The 26,554-nt window shown below is 38.8% G+C and overlaps 2 protein-coding genes across 4 annotated transcripts; one reads left to right on the forward strand and one right to left on the reverse strand.

The window, feature by feature from the left end:
- Window positions 1–656: 656 nt before the first annotated feature.
- On the forward strand, window positions 657–12,601 carry LOC125058768. Its single transcript, XM_047662922.1, has 12 exons — window positions 657–900; window positions 2,211–2,278; window positions 2,973–3,069; window positions 4,121–4,222; window positions 4,846–4,925; window positions 5,781–5,850; window positions 6,534–6,609; window positions 7,451–7,546; window positions 8,252–8,366; window positions 9,899–10,077; window positions 11,171–11,288; window positions 12,245–12,601. Exons 2-12 carry the CDS (start codon window positions 2,254–2,256, stop codon window positions 12,355–12,357), a joined length of 1,071 nt encoding a protein of 356 aa, XP_047518878.1. The 5' UTR covers window positions 657–900; window positions 2,211–2,253; the 3' UTR covers window positions 12,358–12,601.
- Window positions 12,602–14,025: 1,424 nt separating this feature from the next.
- Window positions 14,026–20,030, reverse strand: LOC125058251. Of its 3 annotated transcripts, none has more exons than XM_047662279.1 (2): window positions 17,029–20,030; window positions 14,026–14,084 (listed from the first exon to the last, which is right to left on the reverse strand). In XM_047662279.1, exon 1 carries the CDS (start codon window positions 19,146–19,148, stop codon window positions 17,475–17,477), a length of 1,674 nt encoding a protein of 557 aa, XP_047518235.1. In that variant the 5' UTR covers window positions 19,149–20,030; the 3' UTR covers window positions 14,026–14,084; window positions 17,029–17,474. The 3 variants fall into 3 exon arrangements, with proteins under 3 accessions (XP_047518235.1, XP_047518236.1, XP_047518234.1); XM_047662280.1 differs by lacking the exon at window positions 14,026–14,084 and having other exon boundaries at window positions 15,911–17,223; window positions 17,309–20,030; XM_047662278.1 differs by lacking the exon at window positions 14,026–14,084 and having other exon boundaries at window positions 15,911–17,234; window positions 17,309–20,030.
- Window positions 20,031–26,554: the final 6,524 nt, after the last annotated feature.

Below are 26,554 nucleotides of genomic sequence, written 5' to 3' on the forward strand. Positions count from 1 at the left end.
CCGCACTCTAATGCTTAAGTAGAGCGATTATTCAGCATTATGAATATCGTGAAGACAAAACACAGAAACCGAATGAAGCTAGATCTACTGTCATCTATTATGACAATCCGCGCAGGTTTAAAACGCGAAGGAAAGTGTTGCAATAATTACATCTTGCCAAATTATGTAGTCCAGAAAATAGGAACGAAAGAAATGTACTTAAAATCATAAGGTGCAGAGGAATCCGACTCCGCTGAAGATGATTTTTAACGATTTTGTATGTCTTCTATAAGTTTTTTTGTAATGAAAATATACGAATTTTATAATTCAATTTACAATATTGTTCTTTTATTGTCAAAAAATATATCCTAGCTGTATGCTATCCATCTAAAGTAAAGAGTGACATAGTCCATAGACTACTGTTTACTTCAGTAAAACATGTGTTTCCCGCGGTAAAAACAAAAAAATAGTGCTCGCCGGCTGCTTGCCTAACCCCCTCCTATCTGCGGACATAAAAATCACATCGATCCTATATTTCCTTTCGGCGTGAAAAAAGGATAAATAAACAAACACTTACATTTATTTTATTAGTTAGTGTGGATTTTAGTGGTTTTCTGGTGGGTTGCGACGGCAAAATTGGTGGGTTCGTTAAAATTAAGTTGGCAACACTGCCACCAAAGGTATTGCGTTTTACGCGTATTTTGTTAATGTGTTTTTCTAATTACTTTTATTTTTCTCTGTAAATATTGTTTTAGTATTTCTAAGATTACTAACTACTTTTTTTTTATGTGTGTTAATGAATACAGTGATATTTGTGTTAATTACTGCAACGACAAATACTTAGTACAGCCGACCTATGAAGAGATTTTCATATGATATTTTCGATAACGACAAAGCAATAAATATATTATTTTGGCAGACGTAAGTATCATTTAACTTATTCTCAACATGTCTAATAGTTTTTACAAGCATTAATGTGATAATAGACAAAATTAGATCATGCTATGAAATAACCCATTCAAGATGGCGGATGTAGAGAATATTATTTGTTTATTTTTGTATATATAAATGGTGATGTTTAATTAGAAAATTCAGGAATACAATTTAAGTATGTTATTAAGGGCTGCATGAAATATTTTAAACATTTTTTAAAATCTTAAAACATCACTCAGAAACAAACTAAACTTCTGCAGCATATTGCAATTATTTAGATTCTTTCTAAAAGTGCCTCCGTTAACCACTCCACCCCGTGTATTAATTTCATCATTTTCTTTTCGGTATATATTATTTTCTAGGTTGAATAACTTAACTCTTAATAGGTTGTAATAATAATTAGTATGTATGTTTAATATACTCAAATTTTTGTAGCTAAAGAAATTTGAAAATATTAATTTTATTAATAATTTGAAAAGAGTAATGTTTACCATGAAGAGCCAAGCTGACAAATGTCAGGCAATACCATAATACTTTTATCATTCACTTGCTACTTTAATCTTGCACTTATGAGTACTTTAATAGTTCTGCTATTGTACTGATTCGATTCACATAGCCACCTTATTGTGGTTCCAATTCTTAGGATTAAGACATATTTGAATGTCATTCTTGATTTTAACTTTCATCTACTAACTACACTGCAATACAAACATTGTTTGACTGTAATTGCTTTATTGATGTATTGTTGCTGTATGTTGTAATGCACAAGATTAATTAAGTCCTCCGTTGAACTAAGACAAGGTTAAGGTAATTCTCACCTTATTTGGTGGGTTACTATTAATATTTCTGGTATAATAAGTAGCACCTTTATATTTGTAGTGCTATTATTATGGTTAAAATGCTTAGATTAATGCAAAAAAAACAAATGTATAATTGCTTTTGTAATGAGATACAAACCATTGTTTAAAGTGGGAAATGATTGTTCTACATATTGCGTAATACATACAAAGGATGAGTTATTCCTATTTAGCTAGCTGTAAAATTGCACCTGTATTATCAGTAGAAATTAAAACACCCATTAATCAAATTAAATCTTATATTTAAAAAAAAGTTAATGCTTGGTCAAAACCAGACTTAAGAAGTGTTCGTTTTGAATTCTTGCAATTTTGGCTTGTATATATAGAAATGATATTCTAGTATTGTTTGACCACCAAACAAGGTCTGTTAAAAGAATGATTATATACAAAAGTTAGGCATTATAGACATGAGAATTTAAGAACTGTTAATTTTAATTTCAGATGGTAGTTTGCTGGGTGAACTACACATAGTACCGATACAAACATGGGACAACAAACGTCTAGGAAGAGTAAGTTTATATTATAACTCTAAGACTTTGCAATACCAGTATAACTGTAGATTTAGAGTTCAGATGTATGACTTCTGTATGTTGAAAAGTATTGTTATATTGTAATTTTTAAAGGCAAAGGTGCCTTTGTAGCCTGGGAGAGTATTTAGACAATAATATCTGAATGTACCACTTTCTTTGCAAATAAACAATTTATTATTATTATTATACTTTGACATATTATGGGAGAAAAAGTTTGTGTTAATTTTCACCTTTGACTTCCTAAGTTGCTATCGGTCACGACATAACATGAAAACGGCTTGACTGATTTGTCTGATTCTTTTTTATAATATTCCTTGAAGAACGAGGATGGTTCTTACGGAGAGAAAAATTAAAAAAAATTGAGTGAAAAAGTCTAAAAACAACACTTTTCTATATTCCCATACAAAATATTCGTAATAATATTTAAAGGCAATTTGAACTTTAATACCATACATAAAGTTCAAGTGTTAGTGGAGGGGTTACGGGAAGGTTATTTTTTACTAGCTAGACCGGTGTCCCGAATAGCAGAATAAGTATTTAAAAAAAATAAAGAATCAACTGTTAAGATGAAGAAGATGAAGAGGCGGTAAGATGTTCGCCAGGCCAGCTAGTATGTAATAAAAAATTCTAAATGTTGTTAAACAGCTAGTAATTTTTTTTTTAATTTTTTCAGGTGGTGAGTGTAGCTGTGGTTGTGGTGCGTGGGAGCGTCGCCGATACGTGGAGTCACCGAGTAGTGTACACCGTTATGTCAGCGCTGTAACTGAGAGGTATAACTGATTCATAATTTTAACTCTGCCTTAAGTTTGACATATTAATGCACAATTTTAACTAAAGCCCTTATTAGATATATAGAACTTACATAATCAGTGTGTATCATGGGCTATAATCTATATATATAAAAATGAAACCCGTTTTCCGTTGTCACGACATAACATGAAAACGGCTTGACCGATTTGTCTGATTTTTTTAAATAATATTCCTTGAAGTACGAGGATGATTCTTACGGAGAGAAAAATTAAAAAAAAATTGAGTGAAAAAATCTAAAAACAACACTTTTCTATATTCCCATACAAAATATTCGTAATAATATTTAATACCATATCATAAAGTTCAAGTGTTAGTGGAGGGGTTCCGGGAAGGTAAATTTTTATTTTTTGACATAATGTATTTGTTGTATTATCAACTTTCTTTTTTTTATCTTACTAGCTAGACCGGTGACCCGAATAGCAGAATAAGTATTTAAAAAAAAATAAAGAATCGATTGTTAGGCGGTAAGATGTTCGCCAGGCCAGCTAGTAAAAAAATAAAAAATAAAGCCATTACATTGAGTTTATGATATTATGTTTTATATTAGTATTATATACCATTGGTCCCACATCTTCGCTTATTTTCCATTTTCCCCACTATCTCTTTTATTCCATCTTCTCAGGTTTCTAGCGGTCTCTCTATTTTCTTCCCACTGGGCCATTACCATTGATTTTGGGTGTTTCAAGAAAAGAGTGTACCAACTCTTTTTTCAAGAACAAAGTGTACCATTTCTTTTATTAATAAAAGAGTGTAACCAAATCTTTAAAAAAAAATTATACCCATTCTTTTTAATAAAAAAAGTACCAATTATTTTTCAAGAAAAGAGTGTACCAATTTGTTTATCAAGAAAAGAGTGTACCAATTCTTTTGACAAGAAAATAGTATCAATTCTTTTTTCAAGATACAAGTGTAGTGTACCAACTCTTAATCCACCATGCACAGCCATTGTAAGTGTCCATGGGCAACGGTGTTAATTATAAGGTGTACTAATAAAAAAAATTGTGTCCGCAGATGGAGTGGTCGACAGTGTGCGTGTCGTCGTCGTCGCTGGCGTCGAGCGCCGTGTGTGTGCACGGCCTATAGGAGGGTCAGCGATGCCTGTAATGATGATAGGTAAGATATATAATTTAATTTTAAGATTTAAAAAGTTGTAAAATATACATTTTCCTAACCTACTATAATAATAATAATTAAAAATTAATTAAACGAAAATTAAAACTTGTTATACTGTTATAAAAATTGTTAATACTGTATATTTGATTGGTATGATAATAAACATTACAATATTGTAAGGCAAATATGTAATTACTATGTTAGTAAATATATTAATATGTGTTATGTCTCTCTGGTATAAAACAATTTTTTTATATCTGAGGCCTAGATCAGTCATCAGTGGATGACAAAACCATGTTTTTTTTTGGTTTAAGGCTGGTTTTCTTGATGCACACATAAAGTCCATTGGTGCACACATAAAGTCCATTGGTGCACACATAAAGTCCATTGGTGCACACATAAAGTCCATTGGTGCACACATAAAGTCCATTGGTGCACACATTAAGTCCATTGGTGCACACATAAAGTCCATTGGTGCACACATAAAGTCCATTGGTGCACACATTAAGTCAATTGGTGCACACATTAAGTCGATTGGTGCACAGCCGAGGTTTGAGTCTACGACCTCAAGGAGGTTTGAATCAAATGTGTCAAAATAAAATAATGATTATATTAAATTTCAGATTGGCTGCAGTACTGACTTTGGGAGCGAGGGACCTTCGACGCGAGTTGGACGCCATTAATATAAATATTATTAATACAGGTATAATTTAGTTAAGACTATTTGATAAGATTTCTAAAACTATTTATTTGAAGTTCAAATTAATATTCATAATATTAAAAAAAAGTGCGTGCGTCCAAAGTACACATGTCAGAAGTGAAACTTCTTTGGCAAACTAATTTTAACTCTTGTTCATATTTATACAAATCTAAAAATTGCCGAGACTTAGAGGGAGGGAAAAAGGAAGATATGTTAGGAATTTAATTCTCATTAAAATATTAAAATAATATAAATACGTGGCATTTTAATTTACAATTCGTCATTTGAGATTTCAATAAATATTTTGCATAAAATACTAATATTTCGTAAATTAAATACGAAATTTTAATTTTAAAAATAGTGTTTCTATAAGGTACTTCGCCCTTCTCACTCTCTCAATCGCTCTCTCCGTTTTTTTCAACAAAAACGCTGCAAGGTTCCGGCTTTACGGCTGTACCGAATTGAATGAATTTTTTTGTATGCGTAACGTTACGTTACGTATCTAGATTATTTAAATAAACAGCTGGTGTATATAAGCCTTCTGTGTGTTTGTAATAAGACTAAAAGGCTGGACAGATTTTTATGAAATTTTTTGTGTATGCTAGTGGAGTTAAAAATGATTTATTAATTTAGTTTTCGATAATTCTTTTTAAAAAAATTATAAATTTTTAAAAAGAGTTATTGTTATTAATAATTATAATTTAATTACATATGTAATAAATGCCACTAAAGTGTTGTTATTTTAACGTGTATTATTTTTAAATATATAATTAATAAAATCGTTGATTTAATCATGCCTTATACTTGAATCACGCGTGCGGTGCCTACACTATTCTCAATAGTATTATTATATTTCAGAGAGCGAAGCGAGCAATGAGAATGGTGAACCAACTGCTGAAGTCTACGTGTTGTCAGTCACTCCGAGAAGGTATTTAATCCATATAAGGAAATATTTGTATTTTTGTAACAAACACAGATACTGCTAAACCAATTTAAAAGTCTTTCAATGTGTCAATCACCTGTGCCTCACTCTTTGATTATTGGGTTTTAAGTTTCATACAATATTTTCTACTACAAGTGAGTGTCAAAGAAACGTGTACACGTGTCAGACACAAGTGGCTGACACGTGCACTTTTACGGCGTCGTGTTGGGTCTTAAGACAAGACGGTTTCTACGACCTCAGGGATGAGAGTCGCACGCTGATGCCACTAGGCCAACACTGCTCTGTTTAGTATCAATTTATTAAAAATCCTTGGGTTTCGTGTGTTTGAAACCCGGAATTTTGTTTCTACCGTTGGGAAGAAATGCAATCTGAGACCATATTATTAATTTACAGTACTAACTTTTGTTTGTTGTCATAGTTATATATTATGTTAGGGGCTGTTCAAGTATTACGTAAACAGATTTACTGCAATTTATTTTTAAACCCCCCCCCCCCCCCCTTCTGTCAGCAAAGCTCTCATGTGCTCCGATTTTCTTATTTGGTGATGACGTAATCACCCAAAGAAAATCAAATGAACCCCGCTTCCCTCCTATAGTGCTTACGTAATACTTGAACGGCCCCATATACGGTTACCATGGCAACGTGTTAATAATGGAATGTTCTTCCAGTAACGAGGAGGTCCCACAAGAAGGTCGCCCTAATGAGTTGGCCCAAAGTGCGGACGGCTCCATACGACGCTTCCAAGTGAGTAGTTAATTAACTATTAGTTTATAAGTGGTACTCACAGTGGATTAAAATTTAATTATTTACAAAAATACATTAAAGTCAAAGTCAAAAATCATTTATTCATATAGGTAACACAATATACACTTGTACATTAACTGCCAGTTCTCAAATCAAGGGCGTAGAACGGAAGAGAAGAACTGGTAATAAACTCTTCTTTTTAATCGCCATACAGCCTCGAACTTTGTTTCACCTTAATGTTTTTTAAAGTGAAAATTCTTAAGGCTCATGAGAGTAATAATTTTACTTAGCGTCACGAAGATGGGCAGTGTTTCTTCGAAAAAGAGGGAGAGAGCTATTGAGAGAGAGTAAGAAAGGGCGAACGTAGCATGAAGCAAATAGCCATGGAGCGAGAGTAGGGAGCAAGCAATTTAGAAAGATCGAGAGAGAGAGTGAACGTCGCATCATGAAGCGAGAGGTGCGAGAGAGCTATAGTGAGAAAGATTGAGAGAGAGAGAGAAGGGAGATCGAGAAATAATACACGCTATTGGTTGATGTATTCGTTTAGTAGTTACATATTACAACTTTAGATGACAATTTTGTTGCATACCGTCTTGTGCAGTTTACGCAGATTTTTTATTTATTTATATTATCATGAGCACATATACAGTGTGTAAACAGTGTGAATATAGATATACAAATACATGGAGTGATCATATACTAGTACATGATCATCTATTGCGGCTTTTACCTTAGTAATAATTTATTTACAAAGAAGTTTCACTTCTGACATGTGTACGTACGCACGCACTTTTATGTTTTATTGTAAGAGAAGTTTTACATGAAGAGATATTGGTTAAAGGTTGTCTGCGGTGGCGAGTTGCGTGCGCTGCTGCTTCGTGCGCCTGGTCTTCAGCAGACGCTCCCCAAACCCTACACCACCAAGGTGCACACGCAGGTAATACCCGTTCAACGGTTATTTTATGTATTTACCAATTTTTAGGGTTTTATAGGGTTATGTATACTGTTTGATGATATTTTTTGAAGTACCCTCATAAATTGTCAAATATTGAAGTTGTATTAAATTGAAAAAATAAAGAAACTATTATTTTTATAATTGGTACACTAGACTTTGTTATATTTTTTTGAGGGAACTTAAAAATATATCAAAGTATAGTTTTTGTAGTACCCTCATTACTTCTCAAATTTTAAAATTGTATTAAATTAAAATAAACTAAATAAAACTATTATTTTTTTATAATTAGTACACTATATTTTGATAATATTTTTTGAAGTACCCTCATAACTTGTCAAATATTGAAATTGTATTAAATTGAAAAAACTAAAGAAAACTATTAATTTTAATATTTGTACACTATATTTTGATATTTTTTTTAAATACCCTCATAAATGGTCAAATATTGAAATTGTATTTAATTGAAAAAAACTAAAGAAACTATTAATTTTATTATTGGTACACTATATTTTGATATTTTTTTTAAATACCCTCATAAATGGTCAAATATTGAAATTGTATTAAATTGAAATAACTAAAGAAAACTATTAATTTTATATGTTGATGATATTTTTAAATACTCTCCTAAATTTTAAATTGAGATTAAATGACTTTTTATTAAATGTTTTAATAAAAATTATTCTTCAGGTGGATTACAAACATTGCCTAGTTCCCGACTTACAAGAGATAACGGCCTGCTCCTTCTACTGGGGCAAGATGGACCGCTACGAGGCTGAGCGGCTCTTGGACAATAAGCCTGAAGGTTTGTTTTTGGATATTAAAAAAAAACCACAAAGAAAAAAAAGTGTGTGTGCTTTTGTGTGTTAAGAAGTTATACTTCTTTGTCGTATCAAGATGAAAACGTTTAAAAAAATTTATTCTAATTTTGTAGAAAAAAACACACTAAAAATAGATAAAAACTATTTAATACATTAAAGTTTTATTATAACGCATTACGCTCACTGTTATTATCTAGTTAAATAAAGTTTCTTTAAATATCACAAAAAAACTAAATTGTTGACTACATCTAACTTCAGGGTGTCGGTTTTTCGTGACGATGTGCGCGCATCTTAGAAATTTAGTCTTATCATTTTTCTCTAACGCGCCAAAAGAAGTATAACTTCTAACGCGTGTATATGTCACCGTAAAATTGTAAAAACCGTTAGATTGTAATATATCTCGCGAGATTGTAAACTGTCGAAAGATTGTCAACTCAACATACTGCTTGCAATTTAACGTATTATTATTCGGTAGTTATATGAAATTGTTGGGAAGTAAAATTAATCTGTAATTGACCAAAGAAGTTTGAATGATAACTAAGTTAGTGTAGTAGAATCTACCGAATACCGATAACCGATAACCGATAGATTACAATCTAACGGTTTTTACAATTTTACGTTAACATATACACACACATTATTTTTTATATAATTCTAGGAAAAGTTTTTATTTAGCAAGGATCGTATTTTTGGTCCTTCGGGCCGAACTAAATGATTGCAGGACATGTTTACGACTTTCCTTATGGCGCGTCTAAACGGGCCATGTTTTGCTGCAATTGATGGCTGCAACACTGTGGCCGGCAACATTGCAAACAATAGCAGCCACACTATGCAATATTGCAGTAATGTCCCGGCCATATAGCCAAACATGTTTTGTATAGCCACATATGGCCAATGTTGCCCCGATGGGTGGCCGGACGATCGCTAGGCTATCGAATTCAACTGCAATATTGCACAGCCAGTTCTCGTGTTGTTTCAGTCACTCTCTTTGTTATGGCATAGTGTATCCTTTTCTACGCGACATGACGTTTGCTTTGAGTGAAGTGTGCCTGTTGCTTTATTCTGTGTTTTGCGATCAGCTGTATTTGACGTTAGATTACTACGTAAAAATGACTACTTTTGACATTCTAGTTCTTGAATAATTTATTATCAAGACTTATTTCTAGACTCAAATTGTCTACAGTTTCACGCCTATTTAAGTAAGGTCGAATCCACAATCTCTTCTTTTTCTGTTTCTTTTTTAAAACAATATAAGCTGCTGCGACAAGTGTGATTTCGTCAGCCATTGTTGCCTGTTTGTGTGGCCCGTTTAGGAGTCTGCATCATGGGCCATACTATTGCAGACATATTGCAACACATGGCCCAGCCATAGATTGTTCGGCCATTAGCTGCATTAAAATATTTTTGTAATTGCCGGGCAATTAGTGGCCAACAGTGCAGCCATCAATTGCAGCAAATCATGGCCCGTTTAGACGCGCCATTACAATACTTGTAATTTTCTACTTGCATCGAACAGGCACGTTCCTGCTCCGCGACTCGGCCCAAGAGGAGCACCTGTTCTCCGTCTCTTTCCGAAAGTACGGTCGGTCTCTTCACGCGCGCATCGAGCACTACCGCCACCGTTTCAGCTTCGACTGCCACGACCCGGCCGTCTTCGCCGCGCCCACGGTCACCGGCCTCATCGAACACTACAAGGTACGGGAAATACGGGAATGAACATTTTTTTTATAGAACGGGCAGGAGGCTCATCTGATGATAGGGTCCTTCAAGAAAAGAGCGTACCAATTCTTAATAGGCCAGCTACGCACTCGCGAGCCCACTGGTATTTAGAGTGTACAAGGGCGCTAGGTATATTCAAACCAAATCGACATAGGGTCCTACAAGAAAAGAGCGTACCAATTCTTAATAGGCCAGCTACGCACTCGCGAGCCCACTGGTATTTAGAGTGTACATGGGTGCTAGGTATATTCAAACCAAATCGACATAGGGTCCTACAAGAAAAGAGCGTACCAATTCTTAATAGGCCAGCTACGCACTCGCGAGCCCACTGGTATTTAGAGTGTACATGGGTGCTAGGTATATTCAAACCAAATCGACATAGGGTCCTACAAGAAAAGAGCGTACCAATTCTTAATAGGCCAGCTACGCACTCGCGAGCCCACTGGTATTTAGAGTGTACATGGGCGCTAGGTATATTCAAACCAAATCGACATAGGGTCCTACAAGAAAAGAGCGTACCAATTCTTAATAGGCCAGCTACGCACTCGCGAGCCCACTGGTATTTAGAGTGTACATGGGTGCTAGGTATATTCAAACCAAATCGACATAGGGTCCTACAAGAAAAGAGCGTACCAATTCTTAATAGGCCAGCTACGCACTCGCGAGCCCACTGGTATTTAGAGTGTACATGGGTGCTAGGTATATTCAAACCAAATCGACATAGGGTCCTACAAGAAAAGAGCGTACCAATTCTTAATAGGCCAGCTACGCACTCGCGAGCCCACTGGTATTTAGAGTGTACATGGGTGCTAGGTATATTCAAACCAAATCGACATAGGGTCCTACAAGAAAAGAGCGTACCAATTCTTAATAGGTCGGCTACGCAAATTTCATTAAAATTGGTCAAGCAATTTGGGAGAATTACAAATACCGTGACCCAAGAATTGTCTATATATGTATATATATTAGTGTTTCAGAGAAATACTGGTAGCATTACTAGTCCATTATCAATGCAAATTCACACACATACACACATTAATTAATGATTAAATTAAAAAAAAAAAACCAGGACCCCGCGTGCGTGATGTTCTTCGAGCCGATGCTGACGGCTCCTCTTCCCCGGAGTAACCCCTTCACGCTGCAGCAGCTGGCCAGAGCCGTCATCGTGTCCCACACCAATTACGACGGTGATTATTTTTTTATTTGCATTAAATATTGTTTAGTAGAATAGCAAAAAAAAAATTAATACAAATAAGTTGTTTTTTTAAATTTTATTAATTGTTTAATATAGTGTTTTTAATTATTGTTTTGATTAGAAAAAAAGTGCGTGCGTACAAAGTACACATGTCAGAAGTGAAATTTCTTTGTAAAATAATTGTTGAGTAATTAAGCTGCCCAAATCCCATAATTTAATTTTGCCAGTCTTTCTATATTAATGAATACTAAGGCTAATTAAAAACCAAAACTAAAGTTAGTTGTTATCTATATAGAAATACCACCATGAATATGGTAATTACCAAATAATATAATAAATTCATTATTATCATAATTGCTAACTTATGTCCACATTTTCTAAAATAGCCAACTGGGTCTTAGCAAAAAAGGACTTGGTTCTGTGCCCATATAAAAAAAAAACAATAAAAAAATGGTAATTTAGTTACTTAATAAAATAATAATGATTTTTAAATTTATTAAAAACACCATCGGTGTTCCAGTATGAAAAACGCTGCACATCTTCGTGACGTTCCGTAGAAATTTACCCTCATTGCGCCTAAAGAAGTTTCACTTCAAAAATATCGCAATGATTGTAAGGGAGCGTTCAAGCGTATTACGTCACGCAATTTTGTGGAGATTCTTGACCCCCCCCCATGTAACGTTTTGTTGTAGGTAAAACGTTTCGTGAGCACCCAGTGACTCTTTATACCTAAAAGTAACCATTATGTGGTGTAAAGTACTGGAAAGTCGAATAATTTTAACAATAAAGGGTAATTCAATATCCCCCCCCCCCCCCCCCCCCTCAAATTCGTTACATAATACTTGAACGCTCCCTAATCTGAAATTGGTGGTAATTAAGTTTACTAGTCTCGAGATCAATTCCCAATATTGTCTATGCATTACAATGAATGAATGATTGTCCTTCCAGGTGTAGAGCAGCTGCCACTTCCAGGTCGTCTCCGAGCCTACCTCAAGGAGTACCACTATCGTCAGAGGGTGCGCGTGAGACGACTAGAGACGGATCTGTATCTGACGCACTGACGTCACAATTTGAATTTGCGTATTTAAATGAAACCGGAAATATTTTGTAAGTCTTCCCTGAAAGTATTTTAGTATATAGTCTGATTTTTAATTTCGTAGAATTCTGACAGTTGTCATTTTTTGACATGTCACAGATTATATGAGTCTGAACATCTGAGTCTATACATACATTTTATTTGTTAGTTGATTAAGTGCGGTGCTCCACATTAACGGCGAGTGATAATTACGTCACGTTTCACAGTAAGACTAAAGATAAAAAAATGTGTGCGTGTACACACGTAAGAAGTGAAACTTCTTTATGACCTTATTTTTCGAAATTGATCTATATGCAACTTTACAGAAATTGGTTGAATTAAGTTAAATTAGATAAAGTTCAACAAAAGGCTTTTAATATCACAGACTTGAATACAAATAATACAATTATTTCATTTTACCTTATTACCACTAAGATTATTGCAGAATTTCATAAATTGTAATATAATTTTTAGTATCATTGTTATCGTTATTATACATTTTTGTTATTGATGGTTTAGAATCTCTTTGAATCAACCCTGGTAGGGACAAGAAAAAGACGCGCGTAACGGTCAAATGTGACGCGTAACCGAAACATGTGACGCGTAACGAAAAAATATTACACAATTGTTTTTTCCAATCAGGGATAAAGAAGTTTCACTTCAAAAAATTAAAAGGTTTACTAAACCTGGAATTAGTAGGCAGTGATGCCGGCTAAATAATAAAATAAAGTAATTAAAGTTAATAATTGAAATATTTGTTATTTTTGTATTAGATCACTGAGTAAGTAAATATTAAAAATAAATATACGTAGCATTTTTTCATTGCACTCGAATGGGTCAAATTTGTCCCATTTTCGATGGAGAACTTTTTTTAGTAGCAACACTTATGAAATGTCAGAATTCTATGGAATGAAACGTCAGAGTATAGACAGTCTACTTAATACAGCGATACTGAAATTGTTAAAAATGGCAACTTCCAAAATCCTATGTAACGTTATGGATAATGCATTTCTCAATTAGTTGACTATTTTCCCTAGATGTTATTTAATTGTAATATTTTTATACGAGTTTTCGGAATTTAATGAAATTGTCTCAAGGCCGTAAGAACAAAAGTGTCAATGGCAGCACTGTTGATAGTTTTGCATTTTCTCAAGAGATGGCGCTGCCGGTTTGTTAACACGCGCTATGGAAATATCTAATTTATCAATAAGTAATCAATAGTTTCATTTGAAGATCAGTATAGCTAACAATAAATTAAAAGCCGCCCGCGCGGTTAATAATAATAATAGCCACAAACAGATTAGGGTAAAAAAACCGACTTAACCGTAGTGTACGTTAAACATCGATAGTTTGATAATCCGATGATCGATAGTTTGGTAATACGATGATCGATAGTTTGGTAATCCGATGATCGATAGTTTGGTAATCCGATGATCGATAGTTTGGTATGGTTATGGTTATGGTTTGTGGACTCGTTTTCCGCACTTAGACTCTCACTAGGTCCGTTGTACGTGAGCCCTGGCTAACTAAGCCAGCCTAACTCCTTCCAGAAGCACAGAAGCTTCCTGGGCACTTCGCAGGCTTCACGGAGCGACCTCACTGTTCCGAGGATTTCTGTACGTTGTTTAGCCACAGCCTCGCACTCCAGGACTACGTGGGTGACTGTTTCCTCTGCGTTGAAACAGCCTCTGCACATGGGGCTGTCTGTCGCGCCTAGGACATAAAGGTGTTTATTAAGGAGGCAATGGCCCGTGATTGTCCCTATCATTATTTTGAGGTTATTCCTGGTTAGATTTAAAAGTTGTTTAGTCATTCTTGTGTTAGTCGCTGGCAGAACCAATTTGGATTGCCTGCAGTCCACACTTGATGACCAACGTTGGTGCTGGAGTTCCTCAGATCTCTGGCGAATCCATGTTCGCACTTGCGAGAAGGGCAAGGGTAGGAGCGGATACGGGCCTGCCGGCAACATTTCCGAGCCTCTCCTCGCAAGCTCATCGGCTGCGTCATTGCCGAGAGATCCGCTGTGTCCCTTAATCCACTGTAGGGTGACCCTGTTCGTCAGGGCTAATGCCTCCAGTGCATTGTGGCACTCCAGCACCAGTTTGCTGTTTGTCGTGTTACCCCCTAACGCCATCAGCACAGACGCGCTGTCGGATACGAGCTTAATACAAAAGTTATTAACTCCCAACCGCTTTACGCCTCTGGCTGCTTCGGTTAGGGCAACACACTCGCATTGAAAAATCGAACTGTGTATGCCTAGGGGTAGGTGTGTTTTGATGTTGAGATCTTGAGAGAATATGCCAGCACCGGAGCCGCTCCCTGTCTTTGAGCCATCAGTGTATATGCGTAGCTCGTTCGCAGTCGATCGATCACATTCCTCTTCTCTCAGTTGTACATGGTATTTCTTGTTTAGCATGTGTTGATTAACAATCCTATCGCATGGCGCAGCTATTAGCGGTTGGTATTCTATTGCCCTGTTTAGGATCGTTGTGTGTGTGCTGTAATGATTTTTACCCCATAAATCCAGTACCATAAGCCTTATGGCCGCCAATGCTGCCTCCTGCTGTATGTGTATGTCAAGGGGTGCAACTTGGAGGGCTAGCTCCAATGCTGAAGTTGGCGTTGTTTTCATGCAACCACTGGCAGCGGACAAGGCAAGCCTTTGGAAGCGCCCAAGTTTAGTTATTACTGTTTGGAGTTCTGTCCTCGGCCACCAGACTAGGGCTCCATAAGCCAGCATTGGCCTGATTACGGCGGTGTAGAGCCATAGCGTAATCTTAGGCGATAAGCCCCATTTGACGCCTAGCATCTTTTTACATTGATAAAAGGCAATCGTGGCCTTGTTTAGTTTATGTTCAAGGTGTTTGTTCCAAAGCAGTTTGCTGTCTAGAATCACACCTAGGTACTTGACGCTTTCTTTTAGTCTTAGTTCTGAGTTGAAGAGTTTTGGTAGCCTGTACGAGCCAAGAACCCTTCGGTTTGTGAACAAGACTAGTTCCGTTTTTGACGGGTTGACAGATAGCTCGTGCTGATTGCACCATCTCTCAATTACTCTGAAAGCCTTCCTCATGCGATCACATAAGGTGCTTTCAAAGTTCCCCGATGTTAGGATAGCTATATCATCCGCATACCCTACTGTGTAGAGATTGATAGCATTTAGTTCTGTGATGAGCTCATTTACCACTAGATTCCATAAAAGTGGTGAAAGGACACCGCCCTGTGGGCAGCCCCTGCTGACAACACCACGCGTGGTGGTGTTCACGGTGAACTGTATGGCTCGATGTTTCAGCATGTTATTTATCCACTCTGTAAGGGTCGATGGTACTCCACAAGTGACAAGTGCATTGGTAATGCTCGTGAAGTTCGTTTTGTCAAATGCACCTTCAATGTCAATGAATGCGCCGAGGGTTGATTGCTTTATTTTCAGTGAGTTGCCAATGCGGGATACTACGTTATGGAGTGATGATTCTGTTGATTTGCCTGAGCTGTAGGCATGCTGATTAGGATGGAGGAATTTAGCCAATGTTACCCGACTGCGTATCTCCCAGTCTCTCCAGTGTTTTGAGGAGAAATGATGTGAGACTGATGGGTCTGAAGGACTTTGCTTGGGTATAGTCCTCTCTTCCTGGTTTAGGTATAAAAATGATTTTTACTTCTCTCCATTTCAGAGGTATATAGCGGTGAGCTATGCAGGCTCGGAATAATGGCACCAGATAGTCCACTACAAGGCTCCCACCCCATCTTAGTAGGCCTGGGAATATCCCGTCCAAGCCCGCAGCTTTGAATGGAAGAAAAGAGTTGATCGCCCATGTTACCTTTTCTCTTGTGACTATTTTGTCAGCTACCTGCCAGTCGGAGTTGACGGTTGCTCTTTCCGCGTATTTCTGCCATGTCTGCTCATTGGCAATTGTACAGCCAGGAAAGTGAGTCGCCAGCAGTAGCTCACATGTTTCTTCGTCAGTTTTTGTATATGTGTTGTCAGGTTTTTTTAGGCAGCCGACCGAGTGATAGGTTTCCCTAGAGAGGCATGATTTCACTCTGTTTGCCTGGTTGTTGTTTTCAATACTAGTGCAGAAGTGTCTCCAGCACTCTTGCTTTCTAGTACGAAGAAGTTTCTTGAACCGCCGCCTAGCGACTGTATACTTGTCCCAATCCCTAGGCCTCATTGTGTTGCCCGCTCTATTGAACAGTTTTCTGACCTTCCGGCGATGTCTCTCCAGTTCGGGGCACCACCAGTTCTGTTTGCCTCCCCATCTTGGCATGGTGAGGGGGCATGACTGCTCATAGCTTGTCAGAAGTAGGGACGTTAGGTTATTTGCATGTTTGTCTATGTCTTGTGCATCAATTATTGTTGGTAATGTTAGTTTTGCTATCTCGGAGCTGACTAGTTTGTGAAATTTTCCTGAATCAGTTCTCCGAGGTATTCTTCTAGGTTGTGGTTTAGGTAGGTCCCCTTTGATTGCAAAGCGGATCCACCTGTGATCCGAGCATGATAATTCACCAGACACATGCCAGTCATGTATCTGGTCTGACAGGCCTGGCGTTATCAATGTTAAGTCAATTATGGTTTTTGAACGTGCGTTGATAAATGTTGGTTCTGAGCCGCTGTTTGCTAGGATAAGATTATTACTAAGTATGAAATTAAGCATATTCTCACCTCGAGCGTTGGTATTAGCATTACCCCATAGCTTGTGATGTGCATTGGAGTCTGCTGCTATGATGAGCTCCAGTTGCTCCCTCTCGCAGTAGTCGGCTAGAAGACCGAGTTCCGGAGTGGGCACGTCCTCGTCGCCAGGTAGGTAGGCTGACGCCAGGACAATGTCTGGAAGCTCGTTCCTGGGTAACCTAACAACTGTGAGGTCCCTTGAACATAGTTCGTTTATTAGTAATGCTGGTACATGTTTGGGTATTAGTATGCAGGTTCTTGGGTTACTTACGCGGGTGTCCAGTAAGGTTTTACCACCGGTGTTACCCAGGCCGCATATCTTGCCATTCCGGATCCACGGCTCCTGGATCGCGGCGATGGTCTTGGGGTTGGTCTCCAGCAGTCTGCGCAGGGAAGCCGACGCTGTTTGACTATGCTGGAGGTTGGCTTGAATGAGGTCAGTTCGGCGAAGGGGAGGAGCGCAGACAGCTGTCGCTGAGTTCACTCCCCCCGGTCTCCTGAAATAACTCCTCATCCGATGTTAGTTGTGCCGTCTCCATGGGAACGTGAGTCTTGGTCACTCGGCCATCCGCAGCCTTCTCCGTCAGTGACGTGGAAGGCGTTGGCCTCGGTGTCACCGTCCCCGATGTGCTGGCAATGGCTTGAGGCGGGGCGTCAGCCACCTGCGAGGGTTCATCCTTATCCAGGATGCGGATGTAAATGTTCCCCAGCAGGTAGTAAACACGCCTGTCTTGTTTCCTGATCGTTACGATCTCGGACTCTGGCACTCGGAAGAAGAGAGAGACGCCTGTCGGGTCCTTCGTTCTCCGCTCGTGCGTCAGAGTCCACGATCTGATGTTGTAGTGGCCGTTCTGCCTCAAAAGCAGTCTCATCAGGTTCTCCGTGCTGTTAGAATAATCTGGGACGTGAAGTAAGCATGGAACCTTGCTGGGGATTGCTGACTGAGGCCTAACTACCAGTTTGGTGTCTGTTATAGGGTTGGTGATGGCATCGCAGGTACTGGTCAGCCACCTCAACGCGTAGGCGTCCTCGCACCACATTTTTAGGACGCCATCTGCGAAGTGGGCTTTGCCCCGGAACCTGATGTCTTTCGTTTCTTCTGTTAGAGGAGCTGCAACATCCGCCATTAACTCGTCGTGCAGCTTACCTTGGATTTGTAGGCGGATGGCTTCCGCCTGTTCTTGGGTCATGTCGAGGAAGGGCTCGGTCATTACAGCAACACAGAACTCATTCGTTTTGTATGCTGCCGCCGCTTCCGCGTAACTGGCCGAGGTCCCTCCCACCGTTCGAGGTCGGTTAGGTTTTACCCTTTTCCTTTCCCCAGTCGGTGTAACTGAGTCCTCAGGCCGTACACGTTTCTGGCCCTTCACTCGTTCGTTGGTTTTCGGTTTTTTACTGTTTTCGGGTCTCGTGCTGCACTTGGAGCCGTCAGGCCTTAGCGCGGCATTCGACGCCGTCGGCTTCGGTTCCCATCTCCTGCCACCTGTTGCTCTGCTAGCTCCAGGGGCTGGTTTTGGGTTAACAGGAGGTCCTTGAGCAGCAGCTAACAGCTCCTGCCGTTCTGCCGCCCTTCTGACCCTGTTGAGCCGTCGCCTCTTTGATGAGCTCAAAACCATAGTCATGGTCGGTTCCTGTATTGCGGTTTTCAGGGCCGTCATGTCCATGGTTGAGGACGCTGCACCGGGTACATTCACCGTCTCAGACACGGTATTCCGCATCGGTCTAACCGTGGATGTCACCCCTTCAGACGCATGCAGTACTGCTGCATCATCCAGAGTGACCTCCTTTGGCTCAACCGACGCAGTTAACCTAGCCGCGACGGAGGACGCTTCCCTGTGCAGTGGTTTTGTCGTTTCTGATGGATTGGGTACGGTCCTGGGTGCAGCCCGGTTTGGCTTGTCCCCAGTCGATTCCCTTTCCTTCGATTCACTGGACGCTGCCGGGATTGGCGCATCCTTGTGAGAAACAGGGGCATCAAAGTGTCGTGTCACTGGCGCCTTGCACCGCGACCCGTCCTGAGACGCAACCCTGTGTTGTTTGTTAGATACCACATCCTTAGATGTGGCCTTGTTTTTGTTCTGTTTATTTGTTTTTGAAGCCTCTTTGTCCATGAGGTGTTAGGTAATAAATTCACCGTCAGAGCTCTCCACCCGCCACGGAGTCCTCAGTCGGGGGCGTCACTTGCTTAGCAAGCAAACGCCAGAGCTACTCCTCCGGTATAGAGCCAGTGCGTAGGAAGGCAGACGCGTCCGCACGCTGCCAGGAAGTACGGAGCTGTTCGCATCACGAGACGATGACGCAAACTCACCCCGAGTCCCGAGCCTCGCCGACGGCCCCCCCCCCACACCCCGACTCTCGCTTGGTAGCCCGCTTATGGGATACCGCAGCCGGTTGACCACAGGTAGCTAGTCCATGGCCTCCCGTGTGAGGAGAAATCCAGACCAAAGAGGCGTGTTGTGTGCAGCGCACAACTGTTCCCGGCGCACTGTCACACTCAACCCCCAGGACTCCTTCATCCCCCCGTACGGGTCCCCGCGCACGGCACAAACACGCGGGAGGTCATTTACTGTCCACCATCCTATCTTTTTGGATGATGAACTTGCAAGGACATGACCTCTCCATCCCTGCAATTAATCGCTTGGTGGTTTCAGTTGCGTCTATTACATAGGGTAATAGACCAAAAACGGGGTCGGCAACCTCGAGAAGGATAGTCCACCAAACTTGCCTTGGGGATCTCAGTGACCTGCACTCCTCCCAAGACCACGCCACCCTACCCATCAGAGGGATGTGGTAGGGTAGGTCTGCACCTGTGCTACCATGCGATGCAAACATGTCGTACTGGGAACCGTAAAAACACAGACCAGACCCTCCCCAAAATAAAAGAGTACTTTAACGATTACGATTAAAGTTAAGAGGAACGCCTCAGCTCGTGTGGAGCCATAACGTCAACCAATGCACTCTTCCTTGGAAGATACATCACGCTCTAGCAACATCTAATAGATCGAGTTTCAACGAGGACTCAATCTTGGCTTTCGATCTCTGGCCTTGTATTATTTGCCTGTAGGTTCTGGGGAAGGCGACTATCTTGTGTGAAATGCCATCTGAAGATCCGTCCCGAGTGGCATGCGCTCCGCAGATGACAACGGGTTTATCCTGAAAGAATACCTCGAAAAGAGTCCTGTTCGAGGCGTATAAAAGTATAGCTTTCATCTCAGCCTTATTCAGGCCTCCGGGCATTTGAAATTGCCTAAGTCGGTCTGATGTATATAGATTCAGACTCGCACCGAAATCATCAGAGAAGGATCCATAGGTCGAGTCTGGGGTTAAGTCATTGTCCGGGTTTAGCCTGATTTCAAGGATAGCACCGATTACCGGAGGTTCAAAGCCCGCTCGCGCGAGCACTACGAATCCCACGTCAGAGTCCACTGCGTCCGCTACGCCAAAACGATCCAATAGAGACACTATCTCCTCAGGTGAAGCCACTCCCCGCATGGCCGGATCACGAGCGATAGCCATCCTTAACTTTTCCATACTCCTGCCTAGTCTGTTGCTCTCCCATGACATCCCAAACAGACGGATCAAAGTATGATTCTCTTCACCAATCCCTCTGTAGAAGGTCAAATCGTGCATGCTCTCAGTACAGACATCAGCTATTTCGTATCTAAAGGCTAGGGTCCATTCGTCACCATCGTGACGAATGCGTTTTATTGGGTCGGTTAGTTTACGCAAGAAATCCTCAGCATACTCTTCCCGTTCGTAATTGGATTCGTTTTCCATGAAGCTCTCAAGCTCTAAACCCTGTACTAGCACTCTATGAGGCACATTCTCCCCGTTAGATCGGCCCAGATTTATGGATCTCAAATTCTGAATATTCCTTTGAACTGTTGGTGAAAATATCTCCGCCACACCGATGGATTTCATAGACGCAGGTAACTCCACTCTCCCTAGTCCACTTTCCTTCTTGGTGGATTGTCCATCGTTCTTGGGCAGTCTCATCATGAAGGCGAGAAGAGAATACGCTCGACAAGCGAAATCCTCGTCATAAGCACTTATCGTCCTAATAAACATGGCAGGCGTGTTAGTGATCTGCAAAGAAAGCGGATTCCAGCCTAACCCCCCGGCTGATATAGGCAACATGAAGGTCAGCACTGAGTGGTAATAGTGTAACATGGACACGTCCGGGCTCTTGTAGTTGGAAGAAACTCTCCCTAGCTCCTGCTTCGATACCCTGATGGGCGGAGCTACTCCCCCCGGAACAGCCAGTTTGATCGAACCACGTCCAGACTGCGACCTATGGCGACGCAGGGTGAGGCGGGAGATCGCTTTCGCGTGCCATAGGAATAGCGTCATCGCGTAGTCCGGGTTGAAGCCACGGGAGCACTTGGACAGTAGAAGTTGTCGGAACGAGTCTAAGAATCCCGTGGGATTCCGAATCGTCCGAGGCTTCTCGCTAGGAATAATCATTATCTGGTCTCGTGGTATGTAGAGTCCAAATCTTGCGAAAGTTTGGATATATTCTGCGCTAAGCGGCATGATGTAAGTTTTAGCAGGAGAAAAAATATGTCCCATTTCAGAGTAAACTCTCTTTAGACCATCCAAGACCTCGTTTATTACGCTAGTCTCCGGAACCCCGGTAAGGGTTCCTATCCATTCGGCGTCGTCTCCGACACCTTTCATATACAATATATTGAGGTACTTCCCCAACTCGGATTGATGGAGGTATTTGATAGCTACCTGCTGCATAGCAAGGTTGCTAATGGTATTAGCGGCCAAAGTGGTCAATTCCCCCGAGGCCTCGGTAGTTTGGTAATCCGATGATCGATAGTTTGGTAATCCGATGATCGATAGTTTGGTAATCCGATGATCGATAGTTTGGTAATCCATTATCCGATAGTATCGAGAGTTTTACTAAAAGCTATCGATAGTTTAAAAGATTGTAGGATTAGCGTAACATCAATAAAATAACAAATGTTATACGAAACGAAGAGTTTTATTTTCAATTTAATTTGAAATAACAATAAAAAATCAGCATTCATCATTATTAAAGAAACAAATCAAACATTAAAATATTTAATATTTTGTTTTATAAACAACAATTCGTTTAACCTTTTTTCTTTTAATCTATTTCTCCGTTCGGTTAATTTATTGTTAGTGTATCTCCAGTATGTTGTAGGACACTCTTTCCTGTCAATTACTGGCTTCTCCAGATATTGCCTGACATTTACCAATGAGTTACTTAAAGGGGTCGATAACACTTGAGTAAACAATCGATCGATTGTTTTTAAAACTATCGATAGTATCGATAGCCATTTATAGTCGTATTTTTAATTAGACGAAGCCAACTGACAGTAGCTAATGCCACTTTGTAAAATAATGTTTCCATATTTAAAGTTATAGTGATGCGTTCAGTTCTTGTTCAATCAGATGAATTAACAAAGAGTGTGAATAGTTAATCATTTCAAACAATAAAAGAACATTATTTCTATTTCAAAATTGTATAAAAGTGCTCTGATATAAGTTAGGTATGGGTTGACGTCTTATTACAAAGCGCGGCGCGGCGACTAGTGCCATCACCGATCATTAATTCAGGGGTTTTTACTTTGTCACAACACTATTTTTATTTCATTAAAAACTGACAACACCGTAAACGTCAGTTGACTTCGTTTAATTAAAAATTCGACTATCTATCGATGTTTAACGTACACTACCCCAAACAATAATGCGTTATTGTTTGGGGGGGTTTTCAAAAGGGGACCCCCCCCCCCCCCCACAATACGTTTGACCACCCCGCGATGGCCCAAGCCGAGGTTCGAGTCTCACAGGAGACGCCCTTGCGCTAGTCGCGGAAAAACCGCCCATTCAGCCCGAGCTACGCTCGCCAAAACAGCCCGGGCTGAGCTGTAAAGGCCCTTAAGGCCAACATCGAGATACCATTCAAAATAAATAATAGTTAAAAAAAACTAAAAAACACGCTTTTAAAGCACATCAAACTAAAAAGTGAAAAATAATTCCTAATTTAGGCTGAAAATGATAATGAACAAAAAATACTGGTTTTATTGTGAAAAAGCGTGGGTTGCTCGATAGACGAAAAATATGGCACAGAGCGTTTTTTTAGTTTTTTTAAACTATTATTTATTTTTAAGCACAAATATCAGATGAAGTTTTCTTTATATTATATGTTTCAGTCAGACAAGATAGGATTGGTTTAATTTTACTGGCTGTTTATACCAAAAATAAACTAAAATCGAATGTCGATTTTCAAGGGTGAAATATCGAGTCACTGAATCGATACAGTACTCTTTTTGGCTCCAAAAATAGAATCTTCGATTAATCGATCTCAGATTGCCATCCCTAGTCAGGCACAGTATCACCTACTTGCTTATTGGATTGACCCATCATAAAACCTGAGGTCCAGACCTAAAAAGGGGTTTTCTATTCTAATAATGAAATCAAAATCATATATTCATTTAGGTAAGTTCAAGTATTACGTAACGAATTTTTAGGAGGGGGGGGTCTATTTGTAAAACGTGACGATGCGGGGCGGGGATTAAATTACGCGTGATTGTTAATATTATTTTCAACTTTCCAGTACTTTACACCACATAATGGTAACTTTTAGGTATAAAGAGTCACTGGGTGGTCACTAGAGCTTGGCTAGAGAAAACCGTTACGGCGCGTAACATGGGAGGGGGGGGGTCAAAAATCTCCAAAAATTGCGTGACGTAATACTTGAACGCTCCCTAATAACGAACGTCAAAAAAGAAATGTATTTAAAATGCTTCTAATTTTACATTTATTGCCAGTTCTCAAATCAAGGGCGTAGAACGGAAGAGAACTGGCAATAAACTCACCGCCACTCATTTTAATCGCCAAGTTTTTTGTTTTACACAATGTTTGTAAAGCTGCAACCATTACACCATGTTCCACATGACATCTTAAGTAATAAATAATAATAAAACAAATTAAAAACAAAGATTTGTCCTCTATCAGCAGGAGGCATGGTGAAATAGGAGCACGCACTTACATTCTCGTGAGAACAACACGCATAATAATAAAAATAACCTTATTCCATAATATCATAAGGAATTGGAAACAACACGCATAATAATAAAATTAGCAAGGAATGAGTAAATATTCGACAGTGCTGCCCTCTTTAGCGAACTGTCAGACTCAGTGTTTGACAATTGACACGTCAAATGGGCCTCAACGTGTACATTTTGACAATTGAGCTTGCAAATTATGTAATTCCTAGTGACTATATATAAGTGTAAATATTATATTTAAGATTTAAAACCTCGTTCTGCGGTGATTCATTGGCCATTTTGGAAAAGATTTTAATTGAATGATATATATAGTAAATAATAATTTTGACTGTAATTGCTCAAAAGTCAAGTTAAATTTGACGTCAGAAGTCACCGGTACTTATTTCTCCAAATTTGTTTAAATTTTAAAATTTGTATTGATATCTATTTTTAATTTCTCAAAATTTGTTTAAATTTTAAAATTTGTATCGATATCTATCTTTATTTCTCCAAATTCGTTTAAAATTTGTTGGATTTGTATCGATATCTATCTTTATTTCTCCAAATTTGTTTAAAATTTGTTGGATTTGTATCGATATCTATCTTTATTTCTCCAAATTCGTTTAAAATTTGTTGGATTTGTATCGATATCTATGTTTATTTCTCCAAATTTGTTTAAAATTTCTATTAATTTAAAAATATATATTCTATTTAGAATTGTTTAATATTAAAATCCACAAAAAGTAAACCATGGCCAGTGAATTTTCGCAGGACGTGTATTGTACATTTTTATATTAATTTAATAGATTAAACGAATCCCTGTCAAGGGACTTTAATGTTAAATATCTTCCAACATAAATGGTATTGCGACGAAGTTGGCAACACTGACGTTTGACAAATGGCACATACAGATTTAAACGCGAATTTATTATATTATTTACATAACTAGAAATTTTGAGAGATTTAAATTCGCGTTTAAATGAAGTTTTTTTTAATGTCATTGACGTTTGACAGACTATTTATGTTGGCAGCTCTGTAGTTGGCCTGTACCCGCCTAATTAATGTTGGCAATACCAATTATCGAATATTCGGTTCCAATTCTCTACGGTTAGTAGGTTGAACCGGTAGACTAGACTTGTATATGTATTTTTCATTAATGAATTGTATTATTACGAGAATGTAATCAGCGCGAAGCGTACAAATTATATTGTATAATAAATTTATTTTAAACAATATTTGAGAGTTTTTATTCCCTAGCAAGAGCAAGTTATGTTATTATTTGTATTAAAAGGTAAAGAAATAAAATATAAATGTGTTTATTCATTATTATGTGTAAGATTTGGGAAGTAAAAAATACTTGTGTAATGTTCCCAGCTCCATAAGAATTTTTATTTGGTTTTGTCGAATACGATTTTTTTTAAACTTTACAAGACGAATGAATGAGTGTGCATGTAAGTGAGAGAATGAGCGTGTATGATTGCGTGTGGGTGAATTTGTGTTTGTGAGTGAGTGTGGGTGCATGTGAATGAGTGATTGTGTGTGTGCATGTGGGTGAATGTGCGAGTAGGTAATATGTTACATATTAGATCTCCGGAGCATCTCCATCTCTGCGTAATGGGTTCAGAAGCCAGTCCTTTTACCGTTTAAGTTGTGGACGGTCAGCGGGTAGTTAAGCAGCCTATTTATTTATTATAGATCAAGTCTGCCTGCATATTAGGTAAGTCTGGCGAACTTAGTACTTACAGTCTGACCGACAACATCCCGATTTCTTTTTAGATACAGGGGAGCGCTTTACGTGCTATTAAATTTACACTTACCAAGAGATTAATTTAATATTAAAATAGCGATGATATCTTCAAATCGATAAATTTAATGTTTCGTTTCGGATAATTATTATAATTTTTTTTTTCTTGCAAGTAGGACTATATAAATCACTTTTACAATGTCTTCCTAAACTAGATGAAGTCGACATTTCCTAACTGACTGAGAAGAAATGTCGAAACAAACTCGGGGGTCTTAGTCTCTTTTATAGTCCAGATAATACAATAATAAATTAATAAATTGGTGTAAACAAATGCAGAGTATTTACTGGACTGGTCTTTGGAAGAAAGAACCAGATCGATCTGAGCAAGCCTGTGCCAGCAGACGGCAAGCATGCCCCGAATAGCTCATGCAGCTCAACCATTTTTGAGGGAGCTGCACGACCCGGTACACAACAATACCGCCAGTGGCACCATAAAAATATGTGGGGCAACAACTCACTCAGATCGCCAGCCCAAAATAACTATAGACTAAAATGTATCAAATTATAAATCAAGCAAAAGAGTTTATGATATACCCGCATAAAGTTTACACTTACAATGGATACAAAATGTATTTTTAAGGTGTACCTCAAAGCAAGGAAAAAATAATGAAATTGAAAAATATAATCGTAATATAAACATTATTCACTTGGCATGTCAAAGTGTAAAATATTGTATGCAAAAGCACAAAAC

This window comes from Pieris napi, chromosome 18 (genome assembly GCF_905475465.1).
Source record: "Pieris napi chromosome 18, ilPieNapi1.2, whole genome shotgun sequence".
Classification (NCBI taxonomy): domain Eukaryota; kingdom Metazoa; phylum Arthropoda; class Insecta; order Lepidoptera; family Pieridae; genus Pieris; species Pieris napi.

What these genes read in the sequence shown, in the direction of transcription:
- LOC125058768 (XM_047662922.1), top strand. Translation starts at nt 2,254, where the DNA reads ATGGGACAACAAACGTCTAGGAAGA. An exon ending in TATAAATATTATTAATACAG is followed by an intron (nt 4,926 to 5,780) that starts GTATAATTTAGT and finishes ATTATATTTCAG; the next exon opens with AGAGCGAAGCGAGCAATGAG. An exon ending in GCTCCATACGACGCTTCCAA is followed by an intron (nt 6,610 to 7,450) that starts GTGAGTAGTTAA and finishes TATTGGTTAAAG; the next exon opens with GTTGTCTGCGGTGGCGAGTT.
- LOC125058251 (XM_047662279.1), bottom strand. Translation starts at nt 19,148, where the DNA reads ATGGACAAAGAGGCTTCAAAAACAAATAAACAGAACAAAAACAAGGCC.